The 11,081-nt window shown below is 44.8% G+C and overlaps 1 protein-coding gene across 3 annotated transcripts in view; it reads right to left on the reverse strand.

Moving 5' to 3' along the window:
• Positions 1–240: 240 nt before the first annotated feature.
• CYFIP2 (cytoplasmic FMR1 interacting protein 2) overlaps positions 241–11,081 on the reverse strand; it is a 42,468-nt gene continuing 31,627 nt past the window's right edge. For all 3 annotated transcript variants that reach the window (XM_010002002.1, XM_010002001.1, XM_010002000.1), the window contains 7 exons: positions 10,364–10,454; positions 9,565–9,695; positions 6,391–6,463; positions 5,792–5,886; positions 1,620–1,858; positions 946–1,093; positions 241–408 (listed from right to left, as the gene is read on the reverse strand). In XM_010002002.1, coding sequence (XP_010000304.1) covers positions 241–408; positions 946–1,093; positions 1,620–1,858; positions 5,792–5,886; positions 6,391–6,463; positions 9,565–9,695; positions 10,364–10,454 — 945 coding nt within the window. The remainder of the gene's footprint in view (positions 409–945; positions 1,094–1,619; positions 1,859–5,791; positions 5,887–6,390; positions 6,464–9,564; positions 9,696–10,363; positions 10,455–11,081) is intronic.

Genomic DNA, 11,081 nt, shown 5'->3' on the forward strand with positions numbered 1-11,081 from the left:
TCCCCCACCTGCCCCCACCCACCCCCAAGTCTGAAAGCTACAAGTAAAATGGATCACAGGGATGGTACAGAAGAACATGCACTTGAACAGGGCCAGATGGGAAGGTGCATCCTCATGTGCAGTAGGCATGTACCCAGTCCTACTTTGTTGCCAGGTCTTACGCTGTCGAGTTTAGCCCTGCCAGCTGTTCTGGGTTCAGTCCCTTCTGCCTTCCCAGCCCCTGTAGGGTCAGTGTCCACACTAGCAGGTGGTGGCTAGTGACTGGTGGATTGGGGGCTGGAAGCAGCGCACGTGCTCCACCGTGGAACTGTCTGTTTCCACTGACTTCATGTACTTGTTCAGGATGGCAAAAATCTCGTTGTTCAGGATCTGATACTTCCTGATCCTGTCAGCCATCTTCTTCAAGGGCTGGAGGGATGGTTAAGGAGAAAATCAGCAGATGAAGAAAGTCTTATGCCACCTGACTAGCTAGAAAGTACCAGTACCTCTGCCCTGCTGCTGAGAAACATCTGGTATAATGTGTTACAGTTCCACTTAGCACCTCCCAGGGACCAGTGACTCACTTCATTATAGTTTGATGACTCAAGACAGAGCATTAACAAGGTCTGTGAGTGGTCCCAAGTTAGCTGATTCAAAGTCTGGACTCCCAGCTGCTTACTGAGAAACCACTGAGATCACAGGATGGTTGCTGGAAACACCAGCCTCTTTGCTCCATCTTCCCAACCCCAGGAGGAAGGGAAAGCTTTGGGAGAAAAAAGATTTGATCATCAAGCCACTTAAGATCTTGGCCTCTCTGCTGAGACTGAGATGGGAATCTCACAGTGAGTCTGCTTTGAATAAGGTTAATACTGGGCATGGTTGTAAATTATGAGTTTGAACAAGGTAAGACAGAAAACAGAGAAGTGTGCTGGTTCAGGTCCTTTGGGACTTCACCCTTCAACTTACCACATTTTTTATGATTTCGTCCTTCCCGTCCTGTCTCTGCACCTTCAGCAGGTGGTAGCAGAAGTCAAAGAGGTCAAAGCGCCGTTGCTGTCCAAGGAGAACAATGATAGAGCAACCTGCCCAGTTCAGACCATCTCCAAAGCACTGCCTGGAAGGAGGACAGGGTGATGGGGTGGGGCGAGATGACAGGATAGAGTTAGCTAAGAGACGTTCTACCATGGCACCAGGAACTTTCCTTGATGAATTCCTGGGGAAATCAGATTCAGTCCTACTCCTAGAAAGTGGGTGTACACTTAGAGAAAATGAACTCAGGAAGAGGTATGGAGAATTGAGCAGGGCCAGGCTGTGCAGGGTGCATCACAGGGCATGATGGAGGACGGCCTAGCCTCTGACTTGGGTGGTTGGCTCATCTACCCATTTCCTTCTGCATGTCACATTGGGCATGTCCCTTTACATTGGTCTTTTCCTCAGCTGTTCAGGTAGAAAGCTCTCTGAGCATCTCTTTCTGTCCATACACAACAAAGTCCTTTCATCAAGGACCCACTTTTCTCCTCTACCTCTGCACTGGCTGGGGGCTATTGCTGCCTCTGAGGGCATCTCAGGGGCATCCTGAGGGCCTGCAAGCCCTGCTAGCTCATGGGTGGCACTAATGGCAGAGCTGGTTGGACACTCACTCTGCAGTGAACTCGTTGGTGCCCACGGGGATGCAGTACACGAACTGCATGGCGCTCCAGAGCCGGTGAAACTCCACGCACTCGTCCACGTGCATGACCCCGTTGGTCGGGGGTGGCCCACGCCAGATGGGGTCCTGCAGGTAGCTCCTAATCCGTGTCAGGATCACCTCAAACATGGACAGCCCGCAGCACAACCGCTCCTTGGTCAGCAGGTCACCCTCCCGGGCGATGGCTATTTGCTGAGGAGGAGGAGGACCAAAGAAACAGAAGTGACCATGTAATACTGACGGACCCTCTCACTGGACTCAGTGCTTCCTGGTCTCCCAGGTTCTTTCCAAGTTAACACAGATCCCGTGCAAGGTTCAACCTTACCTCTGATGTTTGCTCCCCTGGCACTCCCCACCAGAGAATACTCATCCCTCAAACAGAAGGAGACAATATTGTGCCCAACTATGTTTCACCAACCTTAGTATCTTTTGAAATAACTCCGTCTGTTGGAGAACAAAAGTCGAAGGCAAAGCTCTGATCAGAAACACTGATCCTTCATTCTGCTAACATGCTGCTCTCTTCTGTTCCTGCTACTCAGTGTTGCTGGGTTTAATTTCATGATTTGTGCACATTAGGGAGATAAAACAGGAGAGAACAGGGCACATTTTGCTTGCCAGGACATTGCCATCATCTCTTTAAAATGCAGACAGCCTATGGTTTTCTTGATTTCTTTTTTAGTTAGGGTTAAAAAGCTCTGAGCAAGATGAGAAGCCACTGGAACCTTAATACTGGAAAACCTGTGGTTTATACAAATAGTATTTTTTCCCAGATGTGGAAGCCTTACATGTGTGGAGAATTTCTATGACATCCCCACTCAGATTCATATGTTCAAATCTGTAAAGTTCCATCGGATGGAGTAAATTTGGCTTTGACACTAGAGGAAAATTAAAAGAGAACTGACTTCATTTCAGTCTCTTTGCTCCCTCAGAAAAAAAAAAAAAAAAAAAAGAAAAAGAGGATTTTAAATAAGCAAGCAGGGCCTCCCCTCAGCATGAGAGCACTGACCCCACTGAGTGGGGCGGGGGTGCAAGGGTGGAGTTCACTCACTGCCCTGACACCCTGTTAGCTGCCCCATTTTTTGCCATTTCCAGCAGCATTATTGACTTCCTTTTACAGCACTGCCAAAAATAACATAGGAACTGGGAGCCAAGTGCTGTTGGAGTCATGGCCGTGGGAGGCTCCAGCCTGGCTGTGCTTGCCCCAGTAGCTGAACGGCTGCCACGGTGCCCGGTCCCACCAGCAAAGCCTTTTACCCCTCTCACCACTTTGGCAGAGGCATGTAGAGCAAGCATGACATTCACCAACCTCCTGCCTACCTCGGAGGACTTCCTGGAGCTTTAAGTAGTTTTTAAGCATTTGCTCCATTTCTAGCTGTCACTGCAATGCCCATAAATGTCATCCTGATCAGAATCCTGATGGGGGCTCAGAGCATCTGGTACAATGGGCAGGCAGGTCCTCTAGCCAGATATTAACAACATGAATTATGCTCAGTTTACTTAGGTCATCCTTACTCCACTCTAGAAAAAAAATAGAGGAATGTGCCTGCACATCCCCTTTCTTGACTACTAGTTTATACTGGCAGTAACCTAAAGCATGTTTAGTTTGGTGGCTACTGAAATAAGAAGAGTTACAATTCCTGCTTGTGCCGCAATTCCAAGGATGTTCAGGGAACCTCAGATCAATTAATGTTCAACTAATAGCAAATATCAAGAGAAAGGTGTATTGCTGTGCAGAGGCCACATTTGCTCTAGGCTCCCCAGATTTGTTACATGCAGAAATGATAGCACCAGTTTTCTGGCATGCACTTGCAGGTGTTTGCTTAGAAAACAAAGATTTATTTTATCCAGGTTGTTTTTATAGCTAAAGGCTGTACACTTTCTCTTTCCTCACCTGCTCCAAACTCTTATCAGTGCAGATTAGTATCTGTACACACTAGTCTATGATGGCAAAATGGGGAGACAGCAAAAATAAAGTCATGTCACATATCCATCAGGTGTTAGCATTACTGTTGACTAAGATACAGTGATAGAAACAGGTACTTTTAAGAAACTAGTCCAGTCTGGAAAGGGATGTATCTGGCTTTCAAAGGATGTGATGCAACTCAGTTATGCACATTCACAGAATTGAGTTCTGAAATTCATCACCCTAAGACCAGTCTTTGATAGAGGACTGCTACCATTGGGTAGATACCTAACATGGTGAAGACAGCTGGAGAGCTTTTAGTCTTGTGGCCAGATCTGCCTCACAGTCTGGGGTCACTGATTTCTAAGTTCAGGAGAGGAAGGATGCTATCAAGATATAATGTCAAAGGATGCCTCTGTGCTGCCTCAACTCTTCCCTCTGTCTTCAAAAGGAAAGGCTCCCATTAATTCCAGTGAAAAAAATCAGACTGACCAAGGAGTTTTGAAAATCCCTTTCTAAATACCCCTATGATGAGCATTAAAATGGAGAGGATTCCTTTACTGAACCACTTTGACCCCTCTGGTTCTTTATCAATCACTTATCAAACAGCTGCTTCTGGATTCCCAATGCAAACCAATTATTTACAACAACTGTGGACAGTTTTCCTGCCATTGCACAAGTCCAGTTGTGCCATACCTCTTTCTCAGCTCAGTAACTGCAAGCTTGCAAGAACTACCCAAAGCCTACAAGGGCTGATAGATCCCCAGTAACTACAGCAGTCTCTGGCTCAGCCCCTTCACAGCATGTAATTATATGAAATGCTCAGGGCCACTTCTAGGGAAAGGCATCTAGCAGGCAAATTCTGCTCAGCCTCTGGACAATTGCTAAAAGGCACTTATGCATTCTGCAGGAAAAAATCCTGTATGGCCTGTGTCCAAAACTGCATTTCCAAACTGCATGTCCAAAATTGCTTAAGGAGCAAGCTTAGAAGCTATGGAGGCACCTACAGACAGTGACTCTTGTGTTGATTTACCTCTGAGCTCAAAAAAGATCTAGTCCTCAGCTGTACCTGTGTGATGAATATGGGAACAGTTTACAGAAAAATTAATTTTTAGCAGGACATGAAATACCTTTTGTTTTCATCACCATCATAACTATGGCAGGGATAAGCAACGAGTGGACTCTAATAGCAGATTTCAATGATGATTTGCATGGAAAGAAGGAGAGATAGAAAGACCAACACAAAGACACAAAAACACAGAGGTGAATTCTTTTTCTCGAGTGTCTCCTTTAAAAGGAAGTCAATGGGAAGTGAGAGGAGTGTCTACAGAGTAAGACAAAGCCCTCAGTTATCCAGCCAATTTATTTGTGTCATATGATTTCCAATGAAGCAAAGATTAAAATGTCCTTGATCCATCAGAAAAACAAGAAAAAAAACCCAACAAAACTTTTTGACTGCCATAGATCTGTCACTTCAAACAACTGAGTATTTGTCCCATTGCCTCAGCAGTACATTACAGAAAAAGGGTGTTGATTCATCTAATACTTGGAATGATTTTTATCCCATCAGCCCCACTACATAGGCAATGGGAATTTGGCTACCGGTGGAGCTCAAATTTTGCCTATTACACTGATCAGTCTATGGAGATATTTTTAACAGAACTCAATTTCTGCACAAGAGATCTTTTCCAAGCTGAGACCCACCTCAAGAAGACACTTAAATGGAGCCATAATTTTAAGCGTGTGCTGAAGCTCTAAGCATGTGCTCGGAGGGAAACCATTCTCAGATGTATTCCTTAACAGGGATGAGCTGAAAAATGGACCACACTGCAGCCGTAAAATGGGATCTCCAAAAGTGACTGCAATTGATTAAGTCAGTGACAGCCCTGCAAAGTCTGCCCCTCATGCCAGCCAGTTCTCCTCCTTTTTAAACCGGAGAAGGGTTGGTCTTACTCAGAGGTGACTTCTAGCTCACTTGCCTTACAACTCCCCACCAGCCCTCCAGACTGGGGGCAGCAACACACCATCTCTGGACCCACTCACAAATTTCCCTTCAAAGCATCTGCTAGGGCCAGGATCCTGATTTCCTTGTCCAATTGATGTTTTGGGAGGGGAGGGGGAAAAAAAAAGTTAAAAAATAGGATCACTTTCCCGAGGCCAAACAGGCCGTTTGGGGACTGCTGTGAGTTTTCAACAGCCATCCCTTTCAATGCAATCCTTACCTGCGGAGTGCCCAGCCTCTCTATTAAGGGAACCAGGTGGAGTGGGGCATACTTGGCTTCGAGACGCTTCATGCGCACCTCCAAGCGTTCTCCTTCTGTCAAGCGAGCAGCAAACAGTGAAATGAGAGGAGGAAGTGGAGACCCGCCATTTCCGCCCAGCTTGCTCAGAGCTGCCCCCCAGCAACCATCCAACAAGGCTTTGGATCAGGGAGCCAAACTGACAGCAAATGAGGGAACCAGTGATGCAGAGAAGGGAGGGATGTGAAATTGCAGTCTCAGCAGCAGCTTAACCACGTGTCCGGAAGCATGTCCCTGGTACTGATCACTCCTGTTGAGATGGACATTTCATGCTGTCATTCTCCAAAAAGGCTGTGAAATGGCTTTAAAAACCTTAAGGGAAACCCCAAACTGACTAAGGCTTCAGTCTGTAACTAGGCTGCAGAAAATGTACCCTTGGCAATTTGTTTCTATTTGACTTTTTCTATCTACTTATTTAGGGGGAAGCAGGGCCAGAACTAATCCTCAGCAGAAATAGGAGAGAAACAGCTTCTGGACAGAGACCTCTGAGTCTGTCCACTGCTTCCCTCTCAGCTTCTTACCTTTGATGTAGACCCTGGGCAAAATATTTTGGAAGGGAGCAGCATGCAGCAAATCACAAACTTCTTCCTGGGACTGAGGCAGGAAGAAAGAAAGATAAAGTAAGTTAAAAAATACCTATAGGGGTGGAGTGTATGGCTTAGGGGCCTGGGCAACACTACAACAATTCATGTTTATGGCACCTATTCAAATCTAACCCAGCTCAGTAGTAACTCCAATGGTTTGAACCTAAATGACCTACCACTGGAAGAAATGCCTTTTGACTCAAGCCAGGAAGTTTCCTTAACTCACGTAAGTTACTTCCTGCCTGTACAAGGCCAGAGTTTTATTTTCTGTCCCAATTACTAGCACTCCAAGTAAAGGGGGATAAAGAACACAGAAGTTTCAGTTTCATCTTACCCTGTTGACTTCCTGTTATCTATTTTTATGGAGTGCCCAGGTGGAAATTATCCTTTGGCTTAGTTATTTTAGGATGTGAACGTGTAAAATATATTGATGCAGGGCTCTGTTGCAAATGGGTACATGATACATTGGTCTGAAATTATTTGGTTGTTCATATTGTGTTCTCAGCCAGGGCTATCAGACCAGAATCCTGTTGGTGTAGGCACCAGGGAGAATAATACAGAAGTCCAGAGAGGAATAACATCATGAGATGCCACCTGAGAGAATGCATGCTAATGCACTTGAGAAAAAATAATCCCAAACACAGATGCACAAGGAGGAGAAACCTAGAAATAGGCAGGTGGAGACTGAGGAGCGATGGCTGACAGTACATTGTATACAGATCTGCAATGGGAAACAGCAGCAAGGAAACCAAAGCTGTTTAACACAGAGGCATTGCGTCACAACAAGGCATTCGTTTGCTCCTACAAGGTCTTGTTCCAGGACATGCTTTCAGTTCTGAGCTTGTTGTAGAGATTTAGACACACTCGAAAGCAGGTCATGACAGCGCAGCAGAAGATACTTGGGCGCCAGATGGAATGGCTGGGCTGAGTCTGCTTGGGATGCATGGGTGGAGAGCCCACCTTCCAGCCAAGAGGCAGAGGACAGTGTAGCATGGAGCTGCAGGAGGCTGCACTGGCGCATGGAGGCTGGGATGAGAGCAAGTTTGTGGGAGTGCAGTTTGTGACACAGTGCTGGTGGGACAGGAACAGTCTGGGGTCCCTCCGTGGGCAGAGAGATGCTAAAGGAGTACGCCTGTCACCTTGGCTATTGAATTTGTGAAACAGTGTTTGTTCAGAGGAATGTTCTTCCACTGCTGTTTCTTTCTGATAGAGTATTTTCACCATTTGCAGCCTGCATTCACCTGGTATCTGTCCCAAAATTAGTCATGTTTATTAACAGATCCCCTCCCCAAGGCCCATTAACTGATAGTAAGAATTCTGCTTGGAACTTTAGTCCCAAGCAACCCCTCATTCCTCAAATTTAAACAGTAAGAACGGGGTAAACTGGAGCAGGCTGCACATATTCACTAGAGCAGTCTCTGCCAGCAAATACCACCAGCCTTAGATCATTCTGACAGCTATGAAGGTAACTGCACTGTTAAAGCAATTGCTCCTGCTGCACAAGTTCCATTAGAGGGAAGATTTTGTTATGTGACGACTCTACACATCTGAAATCTGCCAGTGAGTGAGAACTAGTGCCCACTGCATGCAGAATGGCTTTATACTCTGAATCTATTTCTAAGTGAAAAAACAGGGAATCAGAAAGGGGAAGGACTTTGGCTGGTATAGAAAGTGGGCACAGGTGGGCTTTGATGGGCAGCTTTTCTAAAGAAAGCCCCGAATTCTCACTATCTTCTTTATTTTCTGCTATTCTAAAATGGCAGTTATATTGCTGATGGAAAGTCTCTAGAACTGGGGGAATTTTTTGCATTGAAGTGGAAGATTTCTAAAAGAAACCACCAAGTGTCCCTTAAGCGTCCTTTTAAAGGGAAAAGGGCAAATGCAGTACATCCAGCATAAAATCCAACACTGAGAACAGAGAAAGCAGGGACAAAGCCACAAAAGGAACAGGAACTGCCAGGATATACTTGGCAACTCTGGTCATTCTATAAAACAAAGCTAAGCTGCTAGGTGATTTACGTGTCTCTAGTTCTCTTTCTTCTGTGCAACTACTGCTTACTGAATGTGTTGCATGCACTATTTAAAGAGCTAAAAGTTTCTATATCTGGGGTTAAAATGCAAAGGTAAGGGCAGTAATAGCCATTTTAAGGACATTCAGAGATTTTCAGTTTTTCCTGTGCTCTACAATTGGATAAAACTTGGAATATTTGAGCTTCCTTCTCCAAAGGAAGTTTTGCTCTGAACAAAACTTTCTGGCTTCTCTTGTAAACCCTATCTTATGCTAGGGAAGGCTTTCTGAAATATTTCTGGGAAAACTGAAACAACCCTGCCAAAACCATTATGACATAAAAATCTGCATTCTTAATATAAAATGGTGTTGTTGAACACCCCTCAGTTGGCTCTGCGCCAAACTGGGAGCTAAATTCATTACCAAATAAATTGATTGTGTGAAAAACTAGAAGCTAAGATGGTGTGTGGCACTCAGCCATGGCCTTTGCCTCATACCAAAAAGGGCATCACATAAGATGAAAGGCTGAGACTCCTGCATGTGCAAAACCCTTGTGCAGGGGGAAATACCAAGTTGTCACTCCAGCTAAGTTTTTAGTAAAGAGAAATTGTAGAAAATATATCATCAGCTTTCCTGATATTTTCTTCCTTTTGGATTGCTTTATCCTTATAACCATTAGAATCAATCAGGTTTTTTTCATTGCACTGGCACCCCAAAAGAGCAGAGAGCTCAAATCTACTTCTCACTGTACAAATATATATCTAAAAATTGTTGATCCCTGCCCAGAGAGCTTACAATCTAGAAATAAACTCCAGTTGGTTTCTTTCTGAGGACAAACATGGGGAAGCTTTGGGTCCAAGAATTAAATCTAGATCTTCCAGTATTCAGATTCTCCTTCAGCAATCCCAGATGTCAGTGACCAAGCACCAATTCACACCATCCCCATGGGCATGCCCACAAACCCCAGTAACAGAGACCCTGAGCACACAAGAAGCTGGAAAGTAACATATCCCAAACTCTTCTGCTGAAGAACCCACTTCCACTTATACTCTTGAGCTGGTCATTTCAAGTACGATCTGTTGGTGCAGGGGGTTTTGCCTTACCAGAGCCTGCTCGATAAGGAGGCAGAAGAGAATGGCATTGCCCACTTCTCTGAGGCTCTGGAACACATCAGTCTTCAGCTCTGCATACTCAATGATGTCCTTCAGCTGATGGTGGAAAAACTCCAGGATTCCTTAAAAGACAAGGAATGACAGTCAAAAAAGCAAAAGCAGAATCACTCTCTGGTAACTTGTGCCTGGTACTTCCTTAATCCCAAATTGCAAGCTGTAACTGCTAAACAGATAGATGGAGGCTGGCACTGGGGAGAACTAACATGCAATCCTTCTTTCAATACCCTTTGGGAAATAGGGACTAATTGATATAAAGTCCTTGGATTTCCTCATTAGAGTAAAAAAGAGATTCAAGACTAAGTAATGTCTTGGTTCTGGGTCATGTATACCAGCCAGAGCTTCCCCATCCAGCTCAGTGGCAAACTGCAGTCATGCTGCAAAAAAAATCTTTGCATCAACTAACTACAGCTTTTGGAAAAGATCAGTGAACCCACAATAATAAAAGCTTACACAATCCTGAAAACAAAAAGAATAGCTACTGGAAGGCATTCCTTTATCAGCCATCTGTGTGTTCAAAGGGAACCTTCCAACAGGAGATTTCCTGGAAGAGTTTCCTATACATGTTCTAGTGTCAACAGCAAAGCAGCTGAGAGTGTGTCTCAGCAAGCCTGGCTGTATGTTGCACTGCCATGTCAGTGCCAAACCTTGCTTAATTCTAGTGTGTGCCTGAGTTAAAGCTCTACCAACATGTAGGTGAGCTCTTAGTCAAGCATCTCTCTGTAGCACCCACCTGGAGAGCCATACTCATGTCTTGGCAGGCGACATATCTTGGGCATCACTTCGATCAGTGTCTTCACATACTGCAGGATGGTGCCTTGTAGCTGTAGGGGACAAAGGGAGGTTGAACTGGAATGATGGGTTCTGCTGGTGTTGGGTTTGAAAGAGGCTGGTTGTGGACAGGTCCACATCTGACAACACAGGATGAGACTTCTGCTGGAGTCCAGGGAGAGCTTGCTTAATTTGGATTTCACTCAAATATAAAAGTCAGCCCAAGTGTATGGATCTAGAGTGCTTTTACAGCTTCCTCCCAAATAATAAATCACAGCTGCATGGATTTTGAACTTTAAAATAAAGCTTACTGTGTTTGCATCTGAAATCCAAACAAGGCTCCATCTTAGATCCAGCTGGACTTGTGTTTCTAACACAAAAAGCATTTAACCAGAGCTGCTAACGGAGCCATTTTCCAGCACAGGAAATGCTCCTTCCACCTGAGGAATGATCACTAGGTACTCAAGAGATTAAAAAAGAATTTCCATGCCTGTAGAACAAGTTTCTGCAGATCTGATGTTTTCAAACAATATACACAAGAGTAAAGTGTATTTCTTAGTTTAAAATGCTTACTTAATTTGGAGTTACACACCTGCATCCTGTAGATAAATTATATGGGATTTTGCACTAAACACTATTTAGCCAAATACAAAATCTTTGTCTTTCTGCTGGTTGTAGGG

This window comes from Chaetura pelagica, unplaced genomic scaffold (assembly GCF_000747805.2).
Source record: "Chaetura pelagica isolate M959 unplaced genomic scaffold, ChaPel_1.0 scaffold356, whole genome shotgun sequence".
Taxonomy (NCBI): Eukaryota; Metazoa; Chordata; class Aves; order Apodiformes; family Apodidae; genus Chaetura; species Chaetura pelagica.